The sequence below is a fragment of the Thamnophis elegans genome, chromosome 1, assembly GCF_009769535.1.
Source record: "Thamnophis elegans isolate rThaEle1 chromosome 1, rThaEle1.pri, whole genome shotgun sequence".
NCBI lineage: Eukaryota > Metazoa > Chordata > Lepidosauria > Squamata > Colubridae > Thamnophis > Thamnophis elegans.
The window spans coordinates 129,567,221-129,594,567 of NC_045541.1; the positions used below are offsets into that span (position 1 = coordinate 129,567,221).

At 37.7% G+C, this 27,347-nt stretch overlaps 1 protein-coding gene across 1 annotated transcript in view; it reads left to right on the forward strand.

Annotated features, from left to right (window-relative positions):
- MIPOL1 (mirror-image polydactyly 1) overlaps positions 1 to 27,347 on the forward strand; it is a 150,408-nt gene that overhangs the window by 44,895 nt on the left and 78,166 nt on the right. The window contains 1 exon segment of the mRNA XM_032232614.1: positions 10,185 to 10,292. Within this exon segment, the coding sequence (XP_032088505.1) occupies positions 10,185 to 10,292 (108 nt within the window).

Consider the following 27,347-nt stretch of genomic DNA (forward strand, 5'->3'; position numbering starts at 1 on the left):
TTTCCAACCCAATGTCCAAGGATTCATCATCTCTAGGCAAGCAGACCTGGTTATAAAAGTGTCACCTATCAAGCCAAGGAGTCTTGTCCACTTTTCCTTGCTTGTAGGGGGAAAAAATCCTTAGCTGGCAGATTTGCTTCCCACTGCTAATGAGGAGCCTGGGTTCCACCACAAAACCGCGTTCGACTAAAGGGCGCTCGACGAAACCGCATAGCTGACGTCATCACAGCGCGACAACAGCGCGGAGAAAAAAGCATGCTGTAAACGCTAAACCTAAAATTAACCCCTAAACCTAACCCCCCTAAACCTAATCCTAAACCTAACCCTAAACCAATGATGGCGAACTTATGACACGCGTGTCAGTGCTGACACGCGTAGCCATTTGGGGTGACACGCACAGGATTTCATGCGATTCATCCTCGGCTCCTGCACGGCCGCCGAGGATGAAAGAATCTGTGCTGGAGGAACGGGGGGGCGGGACGTGTGATCTCCCCCGCCCACACTCACTTACTGTATCGTCACCGCCCCTTTCTGAGCGCAGGGGCTGCTGGTAAGGCGTGCGTGCCGTGCGCACACACGTCATCAGCGCGGCGAGGGAGGACCCGCAGAAGAGGAGCGCGGGAACAGTGCGCACCTCTCTCCAGTCAGGCCGACACAGAGAGTCTACTCCTGGTTAGTTAAAGAATTCGCCCTCCCCCTCACTTATCTCAGTTCACGACAGGGCTGTGGAGTCTGCTGCTTCCAGCTCCACGTCCTCATCAACATGCCGCTCCGGCCCGCCCCCGCTATGAATATTCATATTCTTCGCCCTCGCGTCACTAGGAATATTCATAGCAGGGGCGGGCTGGAGCGGCATGTTGATGAGGACGTGGAGCTGGAAGCAGCCGACTCCACAGCCCTGGTTCACGGCACCCCAAACAAGTTCAATAATATCAAGGGCAACATACGAAATCGACTGATGAACAAAGAAGTTACTAAGCAGGTATGTTAAATAATTTGTTTTTGGTTTATTAAATACAATTATATATTGCAATTATACATTTTTGTAGTTTAAACTATAAATTGCGCAAAATTATGTTTTGTCGAAGTGACACACAACGCGAGTTCTGCTCGATTTTTTGCCGATTTTTGACACACCACGCCAAAAAGGTTGCCCATCACTGACCTAAACCTAACCCTTAACATAACCCTAAACCTAACCCTAAACCTAACCCTTAACCTAACGCTAATCCTAACCCTTAACCTAACCCTAAACCTAACCCTAACCCTTAACCTAACCCTAACCCTAACCCTAACCCTTAACCTAACCCTAAACCTAACCCTTACCTTAACTTGAATCGGCTTGCTTTCAAAGCGCTATTTAAAGCGCCCTTCTTTCTCCACGCTCGCTGTTGTCGCCCTGTTGATGACATCAGCGACGCGGTTTAATCGGGCGCGCTTTAGTCGAGCGCGGTTTTGTCGTGCCACGAGGAGCCTGCAGGAGGAAGATTCATCACCCTATGGAGCACCTGCAAATATATGAATATATATATATATTATCAAGAAAATAGTAAATGGTTTAGTGGCTGTGACAAAGTAAGCCATGGTATATATTTCCTAAAGTAACGTTGAGATGTTTTACAAAGGACAAGAACTGTTCTTGTCCTCTTATGCTTAACGGCCAACTTAATATTTAGGCAATATCTTTGTTTGCATATGGATTGCCAGAAAATCCATTGAAGCTTATGTGAAAACCAGCTCATTAGAATGACAGATTGTTTACAGAACTTTATTTTCCTGTCCATCAATTTACCTTGGTGGTGTTCAACTGAGCAACAATTGCAGTTATATGGAAAAGCTGCTTATGTTCACATCAGCTCCCTCTGCATTAATCAAGGATTCTTCTATTTCATTGCTAAGGAATCACAGAACAAGCAACAGATTTAGCCAAATGTTTGCACTGAAATTATTGTCTAGAAAGGAGCAGGATACCTTTTCTGGGCTCAGTTGAACTCCCTCTTTCTCTCATATACATACATGCCCGCAAAAAGCTCTTTTCTCTAATGCTGGATATCGCAGTTCTTATTTCAGGGAAAGACACTTTGCATATGCTTTTATGACTTTCTCTTCATTACTTCAGCCTTCCAGAGTTAAAGCTCAATATTAAAAAAAAATCCAGCTCATCATAATTGCTAGTGAATATATTGCCATTTAATCTGTGAGACCTTTCTTTGTCTACTGTCTGTTGTGAAGGTAAGTTGCCAAAGGTTTGGGGAAGAGACAGGTCTAATCAGATCAATTTTAGTTGGGATAAGTGAGGCTCAGAAAATGTGGCCCAGTGAGTTTGTCGCATAAATTTACACCTGACTGTGTTAATTCACACACATTACCCTACATACCCTGTCATTGAAAAGGTTCATAACTTTAAGGGTTCCGGGTGAATTTGGCAGCATTTGGATAAATTGGCAGAAAGAACAGTGGAATGTTCCCTGGAACATAGATAATAAACATTTTCAATTCCAAAACATGACGTGTGCAAAATACTCTACATGCTAACATCCATGTCAAAAAATTGGTGACAGAATATGGCTTTTGTCATCAGTAATTTTTATAATCAAACCATTACTCTATCAGTATCAGTATCAATTTCTTTTGTTATGTATTGTAAAGAGAATTATTGGGAATGTTCCTAATTTCTAGGACGCACAGCCACATAAAAGCCACTGTAGTGCTCTGGGCACTGTTGTTCAAACAGTTCAAAGCCAGTTCATAGTCTCAGGATTTAGGAAATGTGTTTTATTTGAATGTTATGCCATTATAGAGCTTGAAAATGAAACAATCACAGAATAACAGAGCTGGGAGGGACCTTGGAGAGTTTCTAGTCCAGGGGTATCAAGCTTGTAGCTTCACGGTGGCGTCACGTGGAGTATCGGGTCTTTTTTCCCCTTTGCTAAACTGGGCATGGACATCCAGCCCATGGGCCACAAATTTGATAGCCCTGTTCTCGTCCAATCCCTGCTCAAGTAGGAGACCTATACCAGTGGTCCCCAACCTTTCTGTCTTGGCGGACCAGTGAGGGAGGAGGGGAGGGTTCTGTGCGAGCAGCAGATAGACGCAACTTCATTTGTGCAAGCAGTGAGCACACACACCTGACACTTGTGCGGCCTGGTTCTGAACGAGCCACTGCCCAGTACAGGGCTGCAGCCCAGGGGATGGAGACCTATACCATTCTGGACAAATAGCTGTCCAATCTCTTCTCAAAAACCTCCATTGATAGAGCACCTGCAATTTAGCCATTCCACTGATTAATTATTCTTGCTATCAAGAAATTTCTCCTTACTTCTAGGTTGGATCTCTCCTTAATAAGTTTCGATCTGACTCTGCCTAACTATTTTTTTTTAATTTTGACTGAATTTAGAGAAGCACCGTGAAGCAGGATATAAGTCTAAGTGCTATTGCTGTTCATCGCCATTGCAACTTTGAATACTCACTGAACAAGTAGTTGATAAGTGAGAACTACTTGTGCATTATTTTTATCTATCTATTTTTTATCTGCCCTCTCCAAAGTTATAATGCAAAGGGTAAATGAATATTAAATATGCAAAGCAATATAATAGCAGACAAACTAAGGACCAAATTTCAGAAAGTAATACAATTTAACTTGCTTCTTCAATGGCAGGAGGGTAGGAGATATCCTCATTCCTGTATATAATGTGTTCCAAAGAAAGGAGGCATTGAAAAGACATGTCATCTGTCCTATACCCTATGGAGATAGTGGAGTGGTGGGACCCTCGGTGGGCTCCTGTAAAATTTATATTGGCTGGGCACATTCTATCTTAGCAGGCATTGCCTGATATTACCTGGTACAACACAATGAAAGCTTTAAGATATGACTAGTGATTTGAATTGGGCCCTGTAGCATGCAAATTGACTCCATAGTCCTACATTCAGCCTGTATAGTTCTCTAACTGGAGTGATGATCAGGATGTGAGTGACCAGTGAGGAGCCAGTGGTAGGCTGAAACTGGTTTAACAACCGGTTCAGTGATTGTGCCTAACACACTTGCGCGCAGTGTTCAATATGCAGCAATTTGAAGCTCAGCTGCTTACCATCTAAGGCAGACCCAGTAATTGAACAGCGAAGGCATGGAATCAGCTGTGCTGTGGGAATCAGCTGAGCCAGAAAGAAGGAAATATAGGACAGGATAGGGCAGGGGCCGGGGCGAGCTGATCATTGGAACTATTGGTTCGTCTGAACAGGTCCGAACCGGCAGCATCCTACCACTGGTTGGGGCATAATTGACACAGCAGACAAAGATGAGCAATCATCTTGGCCATAGCGTTCCATCACAGATTCCAAACAGATTTCAAACAGTCTTCTTTCATCCAAATTGTTCAAATCATATATGCAAACATTACCTCCCTTTGTTGTTTGTCCCTGATAATCAGTGGAGAAGCTCAGAACCTCACATCTTTTTAAGCAAAATTTGGATTTGGATCTGTGTAAATTGGCTGAATCTGAAGAGAGTTTTTGGATCAATGTGATCAATTCATACCACTGGTAATCATTCCTTTCCCCTGCTTCTTATGGGGATGGAAGAGAAATGCCACAGTCAAAATAAAAGATCTGCTCATATTCATGCAAATAAAATTATCTGTGGAATTTTGCTCCTAAATGAGAATGGCATCTGAAATTCCTAACTTTCTTGAATGTGCTTTTATATGACTTTTCACAATAATTTTATATTTATTAGAATCAAATATATTAAAATTTCTTGGTTGTCTTGACAGCTTCAATTTCTGACTGGCTAGTAGTAATGAAAAGAAGGATTTCATTAGTTCTGGCTTCTGATTGGTAAAATATTAGAAATGCATCACTTTTTTAACTAAATCAAAATGTTTCTCTTCCTAATCAAATATAAATTTCTAAAAAAAAAGAGCAGATGTTCCTGGGGCCTGACCTTTACCAAAGCTCTTTTTCATTTCTTCTTTTTTTTTCATAGAAATTCAGGAGATTCAATACATCTGAGCACTGAAAAAATAATCAGTTAAACATTCTTGTTGACTGCTTGCCAGAACTATAAAGTTGTTACAATAAAAAAAAATAATTCAGAATTATGACCTAATTAAATAAATCTATGTAGACCCATTATTTAGTAAAGGGGAAAAATCAATTTCTTCAACATGGAAAAGAATAAAATCAATTTAGATAAATATAAGTGCTTCCAAACATCTGCTATTCAAAGTACATAACTCACATTGACACCAAAGGTTGGTTTGTGTTTTGACTGGAAGCGTTTGATATTATTTTTGTCTGCAAAGGAAAGAGTTGTGTAGCATCCAAGTGGTGAGATATTTGCCCTTTAGCCAATCATGGTGGATTTGGGACAAGGAGAAGACTGTGTTTTAAACACACACACACACACACACACACACACACACACACACACACACACACACATACACAGAGTGAAAAATACTTGCTTTCCTTTAGGAATCTTTTGAGGTATGAATTATCTTCATGTGCAAATCTTCCAAAAGAAAATAAAGAGAAGCAGAAGAGAATAATAAAAAATAGCTTAAATCTGTTAGACTCTCTTTTGTTTGACACAGAATTGTAGTCTGTCATGTGTGTTGACTCTCAGTTTGGATGGAAAGACATTTTAAAAATAAATCAACACCATTTAAGAACAAGCATGGTCTGCTTGAGATACAGTATTCAATGCATCTCCACAATATTACTCTTAGCACCATTGTTAATAAGCATCATTAATTTCTTTTGCTAATGGCATGATTTTAAATATGTTTCTTCAAAAAAAAACCTGGGTTCAGTGGGATTTACTGCCATGTTGAAAGGGTAGAATTGTTAGAATAACTGTTAGAAGCAGATTATACAGCCCTTTCCCATATCCATAAGGGCTGCCAATGGCAAAATGATGTGAGCGGCGTAGAAGTTCCATGCACAAAACACAGGTGCCAGAAGATGACGAAAAAGGGAAGTGATGGAGAATTGGATTGGCCCATATGTATATAAGGTGGCGCAGTGGTTAAATGCAGCACTGCAGGCTACTGCTAGATCAGCAGTTCAGCGGTTCAAATCTCACCGGCTCAGGGTTGACTCAGCCTTCCATCCTTCCGAGGTGGGTAAAATGAGGACCCAGATTGTTGGGGGCAATATGCTGCCTCTCTGTAAACCGCTTAGAGAGGGCTGAAAGCCCTATGAAGCGGTATATAAGTCTACTGCTATTGCTATTGCTATATAGAACTTGCATCTTAACTATTTAAAATCCTGTGGGTTTTTTCCCAGATTTGATTTGATTTGATTTTTGATTTTGAGTTGATTTGGTTTGTATGCCACCCCATTCCCGAGGGACTCAGGGCGGCTAACAATAAAAAGGGGAGGGGATACAAAAATAAAATAAAAAACAACAATTTAAAATTCAACAACAGTCGTAACCTCGAATGGGGCTGGATAGTTCAACAGCCTCAGGCCTGCCGGAACAGCCAGGTCTTAGTTGCTTTGCGGAAGGCCGGAAGGGTAGTAAGTGTCCGGATCTCAACGGGGAGATCGTTCCAGAGGGCCGGAGCAGCCACAGAGAAGGCCCTCCCCCGAGGAGTCACCAGCCAACATTGGCTGGCAGATGGAATTCGGAGGAGGCCTAGTCTGTGGGATCTTATAGGTCTTTGGGAGGTGACTGGCAGGAGGCAGTCTTTCAAGTACCCAGGTCTGATACCATGTAGGGCTTTAAAAGTAACAACTAGCACCTTGAAGTGTGTCCGGAGACCAATGGGCAGCCAGTGCAGCTCGCGGAGGATAGGTGTAACGTGGGTGTACCAAGGTGCACCCACGATGGCTCGCGCGGCTGCGTTTTGGACAAGCTGAAGTCTTTGAACACTCTTCAAGGGCAGCCCCATATAGAGCGCGTTACAGTTGATATTGATCAATATCAGTATTAAGGTATTTAAATTGCATATATTTTGGACTTTAATCTTTAATTTTCCCAATATCCAATTGAAGTTTATTTTCTTGTAATTTAAAATAATTGTTTCTTGTCCTGTTTTCTGAACAATTCTAAGAGGTTCTATTCCATCTTCCTGTATCCCTATAGTCTTCTCTTCTGACATTAAACCCAACACATCCAACTATTCCTTCCATTTTTCCTCCCAGATTTCTTACTATCTTGATTCTTTCCCTTATACCATATTTTAGATGCAGCATGAGCAATATGGAATACAGAGGAATAATGACTTACATTGGTCATGACAGCATTTGTTTCTGGTAATGCAACCTAGGATTGCATTTGCTTTGTTTCTCTTTTGTTTGTTTTTGTTGTGCTTTGTTGGGAGTTTTTTGGGGGTTTTAATGGGTTTTTTTTGTAGTTGGTGTTCAGCTTGTGATTATCCTTTAGAAATGTTTAGAAGGCATGGGATTGCCAATAACAAATAAAACAGTTCCTTTTTGATGGCATTGCTGCCTTATATGATCTCCACATTCTTTACTTCATATCTTTGATTTTTCCAACCCAAATATAGTGCATATTTGAAATTCATTCTGCTAATTTCGGCTCAGTGTCCCAGCATAGAGATTCTCCTAAATCTTGATATCATCCAGAGATGGGTTGCTACCAGTTTGGGTGAACCAGTAGTGTAATTGCGACTGGGTTGCCAAACCAGTAGGGACAGCAGTCTCGCCATGCCCCCGAACCGGTTCCCCGGTTGCCACGGCATGTTTTTTTTGATACTTTTAATGTTCTGCGCATGCACAGACCTATTTACAGGCAGCTGTGCATGCACACAAAGCATGCACGCAAATCACGTACACACCGAACTGGCAGTAATGTGGGCAGAAACCACCCCTGATATCATCCTATAATAATAGTACTACCTTTGTATCATCAGCAAATTTGAAAATATTTTTCTAAATCTTTCTTCTAGACATTCATAAATATGTTGAAGAACACAGTACATAGAATGGAATCCAGGTGCTTCTTGATACCTATAACTATTGACATATATTTGTTTTACTTTATTTTATTCAAAATCTGGGTAGTTAACAGTAATTAAAATACTCACTGAGCAGAATTGTTCAACCAGCTCTATATCCATCTAGTGGTAGCATGGTCTAGTTTGTATTTTGTCATCTTTCCCACTAGTATCTAGTTTTATAATTTTAATCAAAGTAGTCAGAACAAGGTTATGTTGGCATAAGAATGTAACAACAGAGCTTTGCTAGTGGGCACACAGTTGTTTGTTTTACCTTTACTACCGCGCCCCTGACTAGTGCAGCTGCTAAACCAACTACCCATGGTATATGGTCTAAATACAGGACATGTGATTGATTCTGGTTATAACTACCCCCCTCCCCCCGCAAAATAGTCAACTGCATACATACAGTACTCATTCTAAATACTGTTCATTCTGGGTGAAATGTTTACTATAAACCAGGGGTCAGCAATTTGCGGTTCTAGAGGTGCATGTGACTCTTTCATCCCTCTGCTGTGATTCCCTGTCGCTGGTCAGTGCCACAATTTTGAGAGGAGCTTCCAGTTGGCTTGCCACGAGGACACTATGGCAAGGGGCGGGTTTTCCAGTCAGTTCCACAATTGATAGGGCTTTTGATTAGGACAGGTAGTGGAAAAAGGATGCCACACTAGGAAGAGACTCTATGGTGGGGGGGGACCAGGCTGTCGGTCTCTCCAGAATTGAACAGGGGGCTTTGGGTTAGGACCTTTGTGGCTATTTGAGTGTTTTAGGTTGCCAATCCCTGCTATAAACAAACCACAGTCAAAAGAAGAAGCTACCAATTCTGTTTGCATTAATCAAGCATCTTAATGGGGAAGCTAGGTCTGTTTAAATAATCTATATTCTGTTTCTTGGGAAACCAATCATAACTTTTTAGTGGATTACTTCCCGCACAATGCTTAGAGTGACATGTAGAGCAACTATTTGTAGAGTTATGTAAAACTTTTCACAGAAAATATTCATTAGGAAGAAAATGAAATGAAGTTGCGCATATGTACATAAAACTGGGTGCAGTTTACAACACTGAGTGCAATTACTCAGGGTTGAACAGTGAAGTCTTTGGTATTCTCTAAGCTTAGTTGTTTGCTTGCAGATGTTTAATTACCTAGCTTGGTAACATCATACATGCTAGTGAATGGGCAGGGGAGGTGTTATTCCCTGTTTATATTCAGTACAATAGCCTGGCTTGTCAGTATTGAGGGAGTATGGTTCTCTCCTTGGTATTTCCTTGATTAGGGTATTGTTTACTTCTTAATTGTTTGTCTGTGTTAATCTCTGCTTATCTGGGCATTATTTGCTGGAAAGGATGTATTCTAATCTTTTTGTTTACTTCTTAAGTTTTTATTCTCTCTTTTGAATGGTGTAAATGTAGTTTATCTCTTCATATCTATTGATGCCAATTTTCTGGTTGCCAAACTTCTAGAAAATCCTTGCATTTTTTGGTTTTAGCTTGGTCACAGTTTCCCAGATGAAAATGTGGTTTAGTCTACCCATGTGTTGTGAATTTAAGAAGTTTCATGGTGTGTTCTATCTGGGTGTTCATGGGTGTATTCTGCTAGTGTTCTGCCTATCTGTCCTACACAGTGGCTGTTTACACCACCACCAGATCTGCAGAGCAGAGGATCAGAAAGTCATCAGGGCTTCCCAGGTGACAATTTCAACCCCATCATTCTTTTCATTCAGTAGGATACCCAGAAATTAGATTTCAATTCGATGGCTGAATGTATCCAATATCTTACACTTTGTCTTAACTGTTTAATTTCTTGGTGCATGCTCTTTATAGTTGCCATCTTAAATGGCATGAGATAATTTGTGTAATGCATAAAATCTGTTTTGTTTTGTTTCGTTTTATTTTAATATGCTAGATAATAATAGTATGTCTTTCCAATTTTTACATTTTACAATAGATATATTTTCTATGCATATACTGATATTGTAAAGTATGTCTCCCTTCTATCATGGACAACAAATTATCCCATTAATTTACATGTTGTGGTAAGCATTACACTTCCATTTTATCCTTCTTGATTGCAAAACTGTCCAGCAAGAGAATGGCCAATAATCATTTGAAGTCTGATTCAGTGCAATATTCCTTAGAATGAATGAGTGTATATCATTATGTGTATGTACACACACACATACTCGCCGTTTCCTTTACTTAATGGGATTCTTTCCTCGTTGCAGTGCAAACGGCTGGAGCAGGAGCTTCATCATATGAAAGAGCAGAACCAGACTTCTGCAAACAACCCTAGACATCTGACTGCTAAAAACAATCAAGAACGTGCTCTGAAGGTAAATCTCCATTCCTTCTAGCAGGCAAATTAAGGTTGTAAGCCCTGGGTGCCAGCTTTCTCTGCTGCATAGATCAGTTGTGTACATTTCAGCAGAAGTGAGCTGTGCTGTTTGCCAACAACCTCTTCTTTAAACACAGATACAGCACCCTTCTGTTATGGTATTATTTTGTGCTTTCTCTCTCTGTCTCTCTCTCTCTCTCTCTGTCTCTCTCTCAATGACAGCAAGTGTGAATGCAAGAAGATAAAGCAATATTTTTTTCAAATTTTGACCAGCTATCTTGTCCTAGCAAACATTAAATTGATACAAATTCTTTATAGCAAGCAGAATTGCAGATCTACCATATTTGGAGAGAAACTCTTGTTTGTCGAGTAGTGACTGTGTTTTTTAAAAGTATCTATCTGCTCTCCATGGCCCAAATATTATATGATGTATTAATAAAATTATTTATTTATTGTATTAGTAACTAAATTGTCGATACTGATGTTTGCAAATAGGTAGTTGATATTTTCCTCTTCCCAGTCCCAGGTTAAAAACAAATCTTATTGTAAAAGATAAAAGGGAGAAGCTCTGTAAAAAGGAGATGGAGCAAGAGATGTATCTTACTTCCTCATTAATGCTCTCAAGGAAGTTGGTAAAAGCCTTTGTTTTTAGGATGAAGTTTCTAAATAGAGTTTTCACTTTAGTATCTTAAAATATTCTTGTAACCAGTTTTTATTTTACATATTAGAGGAAGTTGGTGCTTGTTTGTTTTGATTGTTTGTAGTTAACTTTGGGAATCCTTAGGAGGAAAAGCAGGATCTAAAAATTTTCAGAGACTTTTCAGTCCCAATATTTTACATTTTGTTTTTAAAAAACCGAAAGAGGGAATTCTTAATTCATCTAAACAAGTATAAAGAAAAAAAAATCATTGTCAATAGGCCTATAATTTTTACCTCAATTCCTATCAATTTCTTCTGTTTAACTTTGTTTTCAGTAGACTAGCATACTTGCTATAGGTTTTAGAGGTAAATATAGTGTTACCTCTGTTTTATTTTTGAAATATGAAATAGGTGTCTATTAATAAATGGATTGTACCAACTCATAAAGCTGAGCTTATTCTTCTGACTTACTCTTAAGAGTTGAGCCCAGGCAACTTTCATGAGGCAACAGAGATAAATCTGCTGTCTGCTTGGTTGTCATGGGAATGTTCAAAAACCTCTTAGATGAGAGGGAAATTTAGGCAGCTGTCAGATAAAATGTAGTTCATCACCAATTGTTTCATTTATTTGTAGCTTTAATTCTTTCATTATCAAAATCATGGCTCACTTTTTAATGTTATAAAACTGTATTTGTTACATTGATCTAGCCTTTTTCCATGTTGCTACATTTAGATATTTTAAACCCATGGTGGCATGAGTATCATTACAACTCATCCAATTCATTTTTTTCATTTAAAACTTTAATTTAATTCTATATATTAATATATTTGAATTTATAGTCATTTAACAATGTGGGCAAATGTTTTTTCTACAGTTTAAAGGACCCACTATTTGAACCTACAATTTGAAAAATATTTTGTTTTATTAGTGCTAAAACATTTTGCAATAAATGTGGCAACTTACAATCTGGCTAAACTAAAATAATTAACATCATACTGTTGATCTCTGTAGTATTTCTTCCATGTGCAAGAGTTATAGTTCTTTGAAAAATATTATGTTCATTTTTTCAGCAATGGTAGGTATATGTAAGTCTAATAGCTATGTTTATTACAATACAGACTGGTTAGGATTTTAAAAATTCTCAGGGCAGTTTTTAACAGAATATAAATAAGCTGAAGATTATTTACAATAGGAACAAACAGATTTTGCTTACATTGATTGCTCAAACTATTGCTGCTTCTGAAAACCACTTGTTTCTGACACACATTTTACACAAGTAACACAAATAAACTATTAAGCCAATTGACCTATTTTACTTTTTTTCACTTTCAAGAGGAGAAAGACATCCACAGTGGAATTATGACTCAGCTGTTACTTGCGTGGTGCTTTCTTTTTCTGAATAGTACTATTTACTCATTAGAATTATTAATACTAACTGTATGTTTAAATGTCTGTTTCACTTAAAATTTAAAGTACAATACACATGGTTTAGCTTCTTATTGAATGGATCTTATGGTTAAGGAAATGATTTTATCAAGAAAAATGTATTTCTGAAACCAAAACAGATTATATGAAAGAGTGGTGTTAATCTTAGCAAAACTTTAGGCCTAAAGGGAGGAAATACAGTACAGAGCATTAACTTCTTTATTCATAAAGACAATAAAATTACATATCATAGAAAGGTTTTAGTATTGTTCCTACTTAGCTTTGGTTGTATGTTTCAAAAAAGGCCACATGTATCTAATTTAAATTTATAGACAATCAGAGCAACAGAACTCAATATATATTGGTGACCCATTTTTTATCATTTATTCCAAAATAATATTAAAAGGCTGATGATGACCAAGATAGTATGTCAGTTAAATGAAGTAATACAAGCTGAGGTTGTAGCTAGCAAAGGTTTCTTTTGAATAAGCTTGGAAAATCTAGTTGCTCTATAAGATCACAATATTACCTATCGTAGCCTTATTTGGTCAGATTCTTTTCTGATTTTTATTTAACTATCTCTAATTACATAGCTACCCATCTCACAAAGCAACTATGTGTTACAATTACAACTCATGACTCCTAGCTAGCTTAGTAATTGACAATATTAGCTGGGCTAATATTGATCTGCGATCCCATACATCTGGAGAGCCGCAGATATGTCAGCACTGATAGGGAATTCTGGGGTTTGTAGTCCCTATACAACTGAGGATTTATTGAAATTACAGGGATTGGGTAACAGAGAGGATTCAAATAGATTGCTAAATATGGGGAAAAAGAGGGGAATTTCCTCATTTCAGGCAGACATTGGTGAAGTATAGATGATTTAGGAAAACCCTAGAGAAATGTTCTTGGTTTTAGTGGAAAATACAGTGGAAACGCTGCCCTTCATGTGCTACAGAACTGAAAAAAACCCTGTTGGATAATAGTTAGGAAATATTGAGAAACGATTGAAATAAAATAGCAATTAATTTAAATTTCTTTATTTACCTTGAGTGCATAATGATATATTGTTGTTTGTCCTGCACAAAAAATGCTGTTAAGTGGTTTCCGAAACTCTTTACCCCAAAGGTAAGACATAGGAAGCTCTAAATAGCAAAGGTCTTTTTTTGACCGATCTCTGACCTTCTTATCTGAAATACCATTCCAAGTTAATAGAATCTACTTTCAGTCTCCAGTAGACACTGAGGAGACATAGGTGGGGCTAGTTTTATATAAATATTTTCAAGGTATGGGTTTTTAAAATAAATGGCACCTGAGCCCCTCTACCTGATAAAGTTCAGCTCTTGTGTGTTGTATGCCTTGAAATTTGTAAATGTCATGAATGAGGGTTTTTTTTTTCCTAGCAGGATGGGTCAGTAAAAGGGGAGGTCTTAATGTATTTCCAAAGCTTCAAACTGTCCTTGACAAGGCAGATATCACGTATTTGCATTTACCAAATCTCCTTTCGTTGCATATCACAAAACCAAATTCTAATTCACACAACCCTAACTTGTCCGCCAAATTCTGAAAGCAAAGTTAGCTAGGCAAATCTTATCCTGTGGCTCTCCATGAATAGATTTCATTCATACACTGTCATAATTATATAATTTAAGATGTCTCCCAGAATGTATACGGTAACTGTTTTCCACTGGAAAGTTGAAAAAGTATTAGAATACAAATGGAGCAAGAGTGAGCTGTATAAAGTAAATAACTTGCTACCAAAAAATCTAAAGTTGTATGGATTTTTAACAGAAATAATATTTATAATACTCATCGATGTTTATATTTAGATATAATTTGACTTTTAAAACCCTAAACAGCTGGTATCAAGTTGTTTGACCTCACCATGTAGTGTCTTCTCTGTTATGGCAGATTAATTTAAATGACTTTCCTGCTTGTTGCCTGTTTATGAGTAATGGGAAGCTGTTTTATTCTATGTGGCAAAGTCCAGCCAATGTTTTTACTTTGAAATAACTACCAGATTTTTGCTACTAAACTCATGAATCTGTGGTTTATTAAACTATGATTAAAAAGAAAAAAAGATCATAATATTATTTTAGGTTTTAAGAAATTCTCTCTAAACAATGGGCTGAAATTGTCCTAAATCTAAGCAGCAATGTGGTTTATTTGCTTTTGAATTACCATAAGGCAGGGCTGTCAAACTCCCAGCCTGCCAGTCAGATGCGTCATGTGCTGGCCACGCCCATGTCTGGTTTAGCAAAGGGGGGCAATGTAACATGATGCCGCCATGATAGTGGTGGTCCCAGCATCCTCCATATAAATGCACATGAGCACATGCATGCACACACGCGCAGTGTGCACATGCATCCTACCCACCAGCGATGCCTCTGCGAACCTCCGCAACGCTCCAGCTGCTCTTGCCAGAGCGACATGCTGTTGCTGTACGCATCATGCATGGAAGTGGAAGAACTGAAGAGTTTAAAGACAGGTAAGGAAAATGGGCACGCGGGTGGGCCCTCCGGAGCACCGGAACGGAACAGTACCTAGTGCTCCGGCAGTCACTGGTACGCCCATACCGGGGCGTACCGCCTGCAACCCACCACTGTGCCATGATGACATGAGCTTGATGCCCCTGCCATAAGGCATGGAATTATCATTCTAGCTTAATTACTAAGTAAGATTCATGTCACAGCTGAACAAACCACAATTCTCCAAATTAGGACATTATAGATAATACAGCTAGTTTTAAAGCTGTTGGCTCTTCCTCTAGTATACTAGAGAAAAAGTAGGAAATGAAGAAACATAAGTGTCAGGCATTACTAAATCATGGATGTCAACTCAAATAGTTCCAGAACAACTGACTTTAATCAAAGTTCCTCAAATGATAACAGCTTTTTGGATACACACACACATACACACGCACATTCAGTGCAGGAAGGAAGCCTTTGCACACACAGTTGTATTTTGGTTGGATTTTTACACAAGTCCAGACCTTGTTTCACTAGGCCTTGACTTGCACTGAAGCCAAAGTACAATCTCATAACATGAAGGTTTTCACCCTGTATTTATTTGTGCTAAATGTGTGGATATCAGCAGCATGCTAATATACTTTGAAGGATAGCTAAAGGAGAAAGAGGCATCGGTAAAATCTGGAGGTTTTTTCACAATGATGAAACATATTGTTGTGATATTACAACGCAGGTCACTTTCTTTATGGAAAAGGCATGCAATGCCAAGATGCACATACAAAGAGGTGCGGTCTGCTTTGTGATATAACTTTCCCAGTTTGGCTTTTGCCTTCCCCCATGACCACCCATGGATTCAGAAGTAACAAGAGGATGAGTAATGAAAGAAGACAAGTCCTGTGTTACCTGTAGATCTAGAAACCTCAGGTATAGTTCAAATATACACTACAACTTTTTTCTAAGATGTCAACTTTCTAGTAAGTTTGCTGTAATTCAAATTAGGGTGCACTTTGTAAGGGTACCATCAATTAAAAGTTGATGGTAAGTAGAAGTTCATCAACCATAGTTTTCCAGTCACAGTGGTGCAATTAGAGATTTTAAATGGTTGAATAACAGAAATATTGGCCCAAAATATTTTTTGCCTCCTCCACCTCTTTATGCTCAGCAGTCTCAAGCATCTTGCTGCAAGAGTGAAAGTCCAGGGAATTTGCTTCTATTTATTCTTCATTTGCCTAAATGGCAGGGTTGAATCAGACAAATTCAATTCTGAACACAGATGTATAGCAGGAAAGGGCAAAGGTAGTGTTCATTTAATGGCCTCTCTTTCAGCAACCATTCCAGGTTACGATGGTGGTGAATGAATGGTACTTAAAGTTTTAGCCATCCCAGCAACCCTGTGGTCACTTGGTCACAAGCTGGGTGCTTGGCAACTGGCTGTCACAATTGCAGAGTCCTGCACAAACGAAGGGGAGGTCCACAGAGAAAGGTGCTCTGGTAAACCACATACACCTCCCCTGCCCGGCAGCAGTCACTCATGCAACCAGGTTCTGCAGGGACCATGCAACCTCCGCCCTGGCAGCAGCCAGCCCCAGGCCCATCATGCTTATGCCACATCTCGCACCACATCTTCCCTGCCTGTGACTCGCTTAACGACCTTCAGTCCTTGCTTAACAAATGCAAGTCCTGAGATTGCCATCACTAAGCGATGACAATTGTACTTTACTATAGCATCACTTAGCAACAGAAATTCTGGTCCCAATTACTACCACTAACCAAAGACTATTGGTAATAGTTTTAATTGAAGATGTTGTATAACATGCTATGGAGTAAATATTTGCACAAATGGGAGTTGAATTGTATGAGTGTTGCCTTCCTTTACATCTGGGGGACGTGGAGTGGGGAAAAGTTAAAGTAGCCATTTTTCATTTTCATTTTTAAAAATAAAGCAAGTATGTTATTTTCTGTCACCCATTTATTTTACCCAAAATACTTTCCTAAACTAATTTTTTGGAATATCATCCCGGTCTAACAAGACAGAACCAGCTAAAGCAATAAGGTCCTGCTGGCTTGATTTCCAGTCTGGCACAATTTGTTAAAGCAGCTGGTCACTTTAACCTGTTCATGCTGATCTCCATCAGAGGCCACATCTAGGAGTGTTTTGTCCATATCTGATGAGTTTTGGCATTACACTCCCAACTCATTCTATGTCCATAGGACAAAAAATACCAGACGGGGACAAAATCAGTTGGTTTTTATTGTCAGTAGCTTTGAACTGTGTTGAAACTATTGAAAATAAATACTGCTGGCAATTGTTATTTGTATCAACATTATTGCTCTGTTGGACTGCTAAGTGTTGGCAGCCAAGTGAAAGTCCAATCCAGAGTTATTTGCTTCAGTATATTTCTTGGTATTTGAAGCTATTTCTAGGCATTTCCAGAATCCTTTCCCCACTTGCACCTAGCCACTCCATAAACATGCCTAAAAATGTTCCTGTTCCCTTATGGTTATATCCTCATATTCTTCATAATCCATAAATGGGATAGGTTTCTATTGTCTACAGCTATATGACATCAAAGTAGCATTTTTCTCCCCTATTCTTAATTGTTTAAGTGAGAGTCTTAAGATGTAAAGGACTTATAAAGCCCTTCATGGTATTGGACCTGGGTACTTGAGAGACCGCCTGCTGTCAATTACCTCCCAAAGACCCATTAGATCGCACAGGGTCGGCCTCCTCCGGGTTCCATCCAGCAGCCAATGCCATCTGGCTACGACCCGTAGCCAGGGCCTTCTCTGTCACAGCTCCGGCCCTTTGGAACGAACTCCCCGCGGAGATTCGGACCCTCACCTCTCTCCTGACTTTCCGAAAAGCCGTTAAGGCCTGGCTGTGCCGGCAGGCCTGGGGTTGATGAGCTCCCTTCCCCTCTCGACAGGTGTGGTTGTTGGTTATTTTAAATGTCTATTTTGTATTTGCATGTTCCCCTTCCCGTTGGAGTTGTTCGCCGCCCTGAGTCCCTTTTAGGGAATAGGATGGCATATAAATAAAATAAAACTTCAAACTTCAAACTAAAGTCTCTTAGGGTTTGTGCTCCATTACTGCAGGTGATTTCAGTGATTTCAGAAACAATTGGGAAGGGACAGGAAGGACAGTGGGCACCTAGTATAAACTATAGATCTCTTCAGATTCCAGATTCTTTCACAAAGATTAAGCACAATACCAAATATGACTACTCACAGGCAAGACAAGTAGAATGCAGACCCATTGTGTGGAAGATATTAAAACAGAGCAAATACTTGGAGATATCAGCAGAGGCTATATTAGGATGTGTCGTCCTTGCAGAACCTGATTGCTCAGTCCTTGAGTGTACTTTTATTTTATTGTACTTATACAGAAATGAATTATTCAATAGGAAGCAATAAGCTGAGAGACGTTCTTTCCTCTTATAAGGATAAGAGGAAAGAGTTCAATTTCAGTGCTTTGAATATTCTCTTAACAGTTGCATTTTCAACTTTTACCCTTCATTAGACAAAAAAATGCAAATGAAAAAAGCATGTAGAATCTTCGCCTGAAAGATAAACTAACACATCTCAGTGTAGAAGTAGAATTAACTGAACAAACACCTCTTTCCTAAAAGCTGTCCATCAAGACCCTTTCAGGTAATCCTAGTCCCTTTGCCCTGCAAAATCAAAATGACAATTAAGAAAACCCCAATTCACAAAGCACCTATGTTTAGATTTCTAAGTACAATAGATTGATAGCACAAGTAGGTCTATGTCTGCTCAAAAATAAAGCTCCATGGGTCTCGGTGGGATTTATTTCCATCTATGAAATACATGGAAGTGTATGATTGAAGCCTTATTCTGCTGGTAATTAAAAAATAAATAAATTAAAAATGGAAGAATCTCTGCAAACCAACTGCAAATTGAATATAACATTTTAAAAAGTTTTGATCTTGAAATTGAAATATAGGCACATCTGTGTATAGTGAGTACCAGTTCATAGAGACCCAAATATGAATATGTGTGTCCATGCAGACATGTGTGTCTGCGCCTGTGTGTTTAGCCAGAACCAATTCGCAAAGCAAAATTGGAAGTGGGGAAAAAAACAGAATTAGATTTTGCAAAACACAAATATTTCTACACAAATGGTAAGATTCATTCTTTGGTAAAAATTCTATGTTATTTCTTATATACTTTCTTATCAAGAAAATTACAATTTCCAAAAACCCTTGTATATAACATATATTATCTTCCTTTTATGACTGAGAAACAGAGATTAGAAGCCCAGGGCATACTTAGTATGCAGAAGTCCAAATTTAAATCCATGGTATTTCCAGTGAATTTAGGCCCTCCAAATGTTACTAAGCTACAATTCCCCCTACCCCCAGCCAGCAAAATTAGTGATGAGACATATTTAAAGTAGTAGTTCAGTACTATCTAGAGGGCCACAAGTTTACATCCCTGAACTAAAGTTCCTTAGAATTTGGATATGATTTGGATATGATTACCAGCTTAGTTCTAGGCTGCTCAAATATCAGAATATGAAAACCAATGACTGTAAGCATTGAGTGCCTGTTTTTTCTAGAAATGGGAGTGGAATACATTCTCACCCAAATATAGAAGTGATCGTATTTTGGTGTGTTGCCTGGAATTCATTCTTTTGTTACAGTATTAAACAGATATTGAATTTTATAATTAATGCGGTGCATGGTCTCTCTTGAAATCCCCTTAATTACAGATTGACTCCAAGGATTAGGCAGCATGGATTTTAATTTTAACTGAAACAAAAAAGAAAAAAAAGAAAGCTCCTTAAAAATTATTCTGGCAGATCAATTGTCAAAACACAAAACAATTTAAACATCTTTTGACAATGTGAGCTTGTCAGATTCAAAACACTAAAACAAAGTTAAGTGAACCTTTAAACCTAAATTGTGTCATGTCGTTTTCCAAATGTTTTATTAACTATGACCTTGTAGAGGAATGTCTAGCTCTCTCAAAGTTTTGTTTTTTCAGTTTTTCTTCAGAAAAATAGATCACACTCTTGCTGAGTTTTGTTTATGTTCAAAGGAAAATGACATCAGCTTTCATGTTTTCACAAACTTGCCCAGTGGAATTTAGTAGTAATAGCAGAAGCAGCTTAGATCACATCGTTCCAACTTCCTATATACATAGTTATAAAATGCAAGATAGTATCTTGGCTCTAGTTTACCAGATGTAATTCCAAGATTTTTTTTTCATAAAGTAATGCAGGGCTGTGAAATGTAGATTGGTAGATCAGCTCAGAAATACATGCTAATTGGTTTCATTTACTTATTAACTCATTTACTAGCCTGATTTTCTAAAACAAAAATTTATTTTTATAAATTTTATTTTATATTTTTCTGGTGTTAACATTAATAATCACATTACTAATAGTCTTGTATCTTTGTGCTTGACTCGTATAAACTGACATCAAAAAAACATACTAAAAATTTATGTTAAAAAAAAGATGGAAGGAAGACAGAGAGTACAAGTGCAGTTGTTAGCTAATAAATGAAGAAAGTCAAAGATCTAAATTAAAAATTCTAGAAAAAATATAGTAAATACAATTGGATTATTACAGCACAGAATCTCAAAACGTCAGAATTATTCAGATTAACCCTTGTTGTTGTTGTTGTTGTTACTCCAAGCAACATTAAGCCATTTAATAGAATGTGAACTGGTCGAAAAGTTCATTCTGAACTGAATTTATTTTGTTGAAGTAGATATGTAAGAAACACAGTTTCTTTTCATTTACAGCTGCTTGTCTTCCTCCACAATTGTGGCTCTGAACAGGCTTTCCAAAAAGGCAGGAAACTCTCTTGAGCAGCACAAACTGTGTCACTGGGACTGTAAGAAAAAGGCAATCATCTCAAACTGGACAAGACAAATTAGACAAAGCACTTCCACAGTTGGGAGAAATATTTTCCCCACATTTTGTTTCTCTTTGATAGATCAGATTGTTCCAGGAATCATTGTCCTTAACTATCCAGAGAAGTACCATTAAAATTAAGAAATGAGCTGCAGTTTTACACATCTGGAAAGCTTCTGCTTTACTTATATTAAATATTGTAAATTAGTTTCAGGCACTTTCAGCCCATTAAAATAATGCAATAATGAGAAAATAAAAACTTAATTCTAAACTTTTTAATGCAAATAAGCTAAAATCCCTGATCACAGATAGACTTTCTTTAATATGAAACTAATTAATATCTATTGTAATTGGAAAGGAATTAGGGAATCTCACTGTTCTTACTTTTCTGAAGCCAATGCAAACATTTTAGTTCTCCTTTACATACTTGCTCAGAGAGATTTGTTAGGGTTCCACATAATTTTGTATCAAAAGGATCCCTGTTTTGGTGTTTGGGGCATTCCAGATATTTTACCCACAACAACATCTTGTGATGTGTACAGAAGGAAAGACTCTGCTCATTCAACTGTGTGTTCCTAGGTTTCCATGGCCAGGGTCCTGCATTAACACAATCCTCTCCAGGGAAGTTGACAATATTTGAGGAATTTTGGCAAGAGACAGAATATACTGTAACTAGAGCTTTAAATAACCGTTTTTATGAATTGAGCTAAGGCAGGGACGTCATATGGCTGGCAAGCCACTCCCACCCAGTCACAATGCGGGCAAGGCACTCCCACAAAGCAGGCCACACCTACAGAAGAGGTTCTAAAAAAATTTGAAATCCACCACTGGTATTGAAGCTTAGGATTCTATCTCTAATAGTTTATTGACAGGTTGCTCTCAATTCCAGATAGCCCATAGAGAAAAGCAAGAAAGTTATTTTCATCTTACTTCTGTAACATGTAAAGATAATTTTGCATTTTCTCTTTGTATTCTAGAATTTAAATGATGCTATTCAATTTTGGGTCTGCAAATTTGTTGTGCAAACCTTTAAGCCAAATCATTAATGAAAATATTGAAAAGCATTGTTCCTAGGAAATCCTATGGCATGCCAATAGCACTTAGACTTATATACTGCTTCAGAATGATTTACATCCCTCTCTAAGCAGTTTACAGAGTCAGAATATTACCCTCAACAATCTGGGTCCTCATTCTACCAACCTAGGAAGGATAGAAGGTTGAGTCAACTTTGAGTAGATCGGGAACAAAGGAATTTAAGTCCTGGCAGACAGCTGAAGTAGCCTGCATTTTAACCCCTATGTCACCATAGCGTCTATGGTATCCCACTTAATTTCTCCTTCCAGGTTGATGAGGAGCCATTGATGAGCATTCTTGAGTATGATTTTTTTCAGATATCTGTGCAATTACCTAATAAATGACCAAGGTATCCCACATTTAGGTAGTTTATAGCTTCCTAATCAGAACGCAAAATTAGATATTATTGAGATACTTTGTTAAAAGCTAAGAGGTACCATATCCACAGAATTTTCAGAAGCTATTATTAGAAAATTACTGAATAAAAAATGATATATGTCTGGCAATATTGTTTAAGTCAGTAGGTATCCCCTGAGTTTGTTTCTTTCAAGCTCAAACTGGCATTCTCCTTCTTCGATACTTATTCACTCATTGTCTGGTAGAAGTTGACCTTTCTTTCACCACCAAAGTTGAGGCAGCTCTGCATTTTTTCCTTACTTATCTGTTATTCTTTTGCTATCTTCTCTAAACATCAATTATCCATAGTATCTGCTCGGCTGAGTCACTCTTTCCAGAATTGGCATGCTTTATATTTCTCTGGTAAACAATCTCATTTATTGGGACTCTGGACATGCCCCTTCTATAGCATTTTTGCCCTCTGTAGAATGAGATTCTTCTAAACTTTTAATGGCCCCCATTGTGAAAATTCTGTGGTTGAAGTAGACATGAAGATCTAACTCTTCATCCAGGCCTTTGATGAGAGAATGAGACCATTGGTGAGAGAGAATGAGATCATTGACTTTCTTCAATCAGATTTATCACACTTGCCATCTTTCATCTTATTTTGGTTTTATTGTAATTTCTTTGTTTGTTTGTGAGCCACCCAGATCTGTTGTAAATTGGGCAGCATACAAATTCAATAAATTATTATGATTGCCTTGCACAGTCAGCCAGATGTTTAAATTGGATTTGACATTTTATCCACTTATCAAATATTTTCCAAGGATCCTGGATAGGCAGATGTTGATGTTTGATGGTGTGCCAGCACCGTACTGGTTCACTTCGTGGGCACTTCGTGTTGCTTGTGCATGTTCAGTTCACTGTAAATTGTTCTGTGCATGAGCGAAGACATTAAAAGCTAATAAAAAACATGCCAGCAAAGGCAACGGAGACCTGGGGAACCGGTTGGGGGCCTAGCCAGCCTGAGTGGCTGCTGGTTCTGCGATCTAGGCCAAATTAACACTACCGGTCCGCGCAAACCAGTAGAAACCCACCTCTGATGTAAGCTGTTCTGAATAAAACTGCCTTTTGCAACTGATTGAAGATTTTTGTTAATGCAATGATATTCAAGTATTATTATTACTGTTGCTGTCTGTAGATCTTTTTGCTTTCATCAAATGACTGAGCAGCATTGCTCCATCACATTGTAAGCTCTATCCTGTTTGAACATGAGAGCAATGTCACAATATACATACAAAAGGAATGAGGACTGCATCAATGGCACGCTGCTTTTGACTTTCTGCTCCATTATGCCTCTTCCTGGATGCCACTGAATATTATACTTTTTTCTTAATATATTTTCATAAAACTACCTAGAGTCATTTAGGTGAGATTGGTGTGGAGAAATGTGATAGATAGATAAATAAAATATTTAAATATGCCTTTTGTTCTGTTAACATTTTTAATGTTAATAGATTTTTCATTCTGAGCTTCAGTTGTCCAGACTGGCTCAAGTTATAACTGACTAAGAGATCAGAGTTCATAAAAGAAAAAGAAGGACCCCATTGGGGACAAGGAATTAGCTAGCTAGTTTCCCGGATTGTGGCCTCTCTGCTTACCACATTAGTGCTTTCCAAGAAATTTATCTGCCAAATAAAGTAATTAGTAAAATAAAAATCATGACTAATTTTAACTTGGCTACATCTGAAAAGAAAGTTAGAAAAGGAACTTTTGCAAGAGATTTCCTAGACAATACTTTAAGCTCAGAGTTATTTTGAAGTGTTGAAAGGTGAAACATTGACATTTTCTTGTTAAGCTCTCCTTTTAAAAAGAGAGGGCGGAAAAGAGGCATAGCTACAGTCGAGGGAAGGGTGTTTGTGGTTGTCCATGACAGCGGCTCCAGTTTTAAAACACCTGTGTTTACTTTCCAGCTTTTCTCAATCTGCTGGAAGTGGCCAAAGAATGACACAGACAAACCTGCACCATGGCTGAAGTTGCCATCCAAAAGAAAGAGCAAGCGAGAGACAGATAGCAGGCCTTTAATGTAGCTAATCATTAATAATCCTTTTGACCCTAGTTCAAAATATTGTGAGCCTTTGCTGCATGTCTTTATGCTTATATGCTACCCTCAAGGGTAAAGTATCTATAGAATCTTTCCTGAAAAGGAAAATTAGCGTTGAAATATTTAATCATCTTTGAAAAATATACAGGTCAGCCTTTCAGTGTATATTTTTTTTTGCATTTAAACGAGGTGTCCCTGTGTGTGTAAAATCTTCCAGCTGAATTTGCTCTCAAAATTGGAATCGTGTAACCATAATTTAGTTTTCTCACAGATTTTATTTTTAGATGAATGAAAAGATGAATTAATAAATTATTTTTCTTGGGTTTATCATAAATACTATAATTTATTTGAAAAAGGTATTAAGAATGCCTCACTTTTGCTTTGCAATCTAATCAGTATCTTTTTCCCCAAATTATGTTAAATTAAAGATTTTAGTTAAGTCATACTGAAGTACAGCTTATTTTTTAGTATTACATAATACACCTTTGCTCTTACATGTGTTAACTTCTGATGTTTTTGAAATGCATTAGGAATCTACATAATGGGATCTTATAATAAGTTTCAACATATTGACGTCAAGGCAATCCATGAACGTCAATATTGGCATGTATTTAAAGATATAGATATTAAACTGCCTAAATATTAGAAAATGGCAATCTTTTTAATTTCATCAGAAAAAGGATGGATGAGTAGGGATGTATGTATGTTTGAGCTCTGCTGCTGAATATACATTTTTTATTGTCCTGTATGTTGCCAGTTTTAGAGGTTACTTAGGAGTCACAATTAAATAATTATTAAAACTTCATCATATGGCATTGTACCTGTTTAATTCATCTAAGAAAGCAAGACAGTATTTTTATCCAAGAAGAAAATGATCAAATTAGAAGATTTCATTAAAGGTAGTTTAACAAAATGTTTATCTACAGCAGAGGTGTTCAAACTTGGCAACTTTAAGACTTGTGGACTTCAACTCTAGAGAATTCTAGGAGTGGAAGTCCACAAGTCTTAAGTTGCCAAGATTGGGGACCTCTGAGCTACAGGGATACATGAATATGAAAGAATATGTACTTTCAAAACCAAAATTACAGCAATATCAGAAGTACTGGTCAGGTTTTTTGGTTCATTGGGGCAAAAACTAACATTTCAATAGGATAAACAATTAGAAAGAAAGATAGAAAGTAATTATCAAGATTTCAAATTATCTAGAAATCCTAGATAAATCTAGAAATCTTCAGAGATCCAGAAATGTGGGTCTGTTGCAATACACATATCTTTAGAATTAGAGTTCTGAGTCTATGAGCTAGTTTTGACTACCACAACTAAATTCCTCATCTTTTTCACATTTTCTCCACATTTTGCCACGTTGAGTACTTCCTAATCGAACTGAAAACGATTCAGCATTGCCTTCAATCCAATTCTGATTTAACAAATACTAACTGAAGTCAGACACGTTGAATAGCAATGCAGCCCTCAAAGGAGTGGTGTTCCATGGGCCGAATATCCTGTCATCCCGATATTCATCCCGAATATCATTTACAACTAGTGCAGCTACATTCTGTACCAGCCGAAGCTTCCAAATACTTCTCAAGGGTAGCTCCATGTAGAGCATGTTGCAGTAGTTCAGACAGGAAGTCATGAAGGCATGAATGACATTTCTTGATCCAGGATTGGTGGAACAAATCCAAATCCAAAGGTGTACTCTTAGACACATCTACTATGTGCTCTTTCAATAGGAGAGGACCCTTCTAGATTGCACACCAGATTCATCTAAGGCAGCATCACCCCATAGAAAAACCTTGGCATTGGAAGGCCCAAGCACACAAAGCCATATCTTTCTTGACTGAGCCAAAGCCCATTGTGCCCCATCTAAGCCCCTACAATCTTCAGGCACTGACATAGGATTTTATGAATCTGATACTAATTAGTAAGTCACATTATTTGCATGATGTCACAAGTACATGTTGTCATCTGCCACATTCATTTTCTTTATTTTCCAGCATAATCCACCTCTTCTATCATATTGAAGATGGTTTTTGTTACCCTGCCAACCAGTAAAGACAATCTGCCTGTTCATTTTTGCATTAATGTGAGAATCCATAAACTTGATAAAAAATACCCTTCATATATATTAATCAGCAGGGTCCCAGAGCACACACAGGTTAAGTTCCCACTTGGTAGATGTTCTTCATTTTCTACATGCTGTGAATTAAAAGCAGACTTCTGTACCTGTTTCTTTACTGTCTGGCAGGAAACAGTTTTACTCCAATAATGTGGTAGGGTTATTACTCTAATAAGGAGATAAGGAGCAGCTGCTCACTTGAGCAAATTGAAGGGCTCGAGATACAGATATGTAAAATAGGCTATATCTTGAAACTGTTGATTGTTAAACAGTCATTGGACTTAGAAATCAACTGTAACAAATGTCGGAAAGTGTGGCAAACAAATATTTCTATCTTGATCATAAAATCTTAATCATTAAATAAAGATATCCGTTTTGTGAAACATCTGTTGTTTTGAAAAGTTTCCTTGGAGATAAAGAAAAAGACCAGAAGTAAGAACATATCATTTAGAAAAAAAATGATTGGAAAACACTTCACTGATTTTTTAAAAAGCAACAACCCAATACTTCTTAGTTTTATAGTGTTGCATTCATCCTTAAGAAAGTGTTTTTGTGTGAAGATTTCAGAGGAATAACTTTACATAAAGCTCAGAAATGACTTCAAATAAATTTTAGCTAATCCAGTTTTAATTTTATGTAAAAATTAATTTTTAATTTAATCAACTGATTAAAAACAATCCTGAAATAAAGAAAAAAACTTTCCAAACCCTTTAAATCCCATTTTTAGTTACCAGTTGTAATCCATGAAATCAATGAAATACAAGTTTTCTTTCTTTTTTTTTAATGTTTACAGGTATTATAATCCTACCCTTGACCTCTTTTTCCTATCCTTATTGAAGCTTATGATTCAGCATGACTTATGGTTTCAGTGCCTGCAGCAACAAGTTTTTAAACCTTCATATCTCATCTACATAGATTTAATTGCAAATCACAAATAGCCCCTCTGAACAAAAAAAGCCTTGAATTGACAGTGCTGAGAATAGCATTGCAAAACTCAGTTT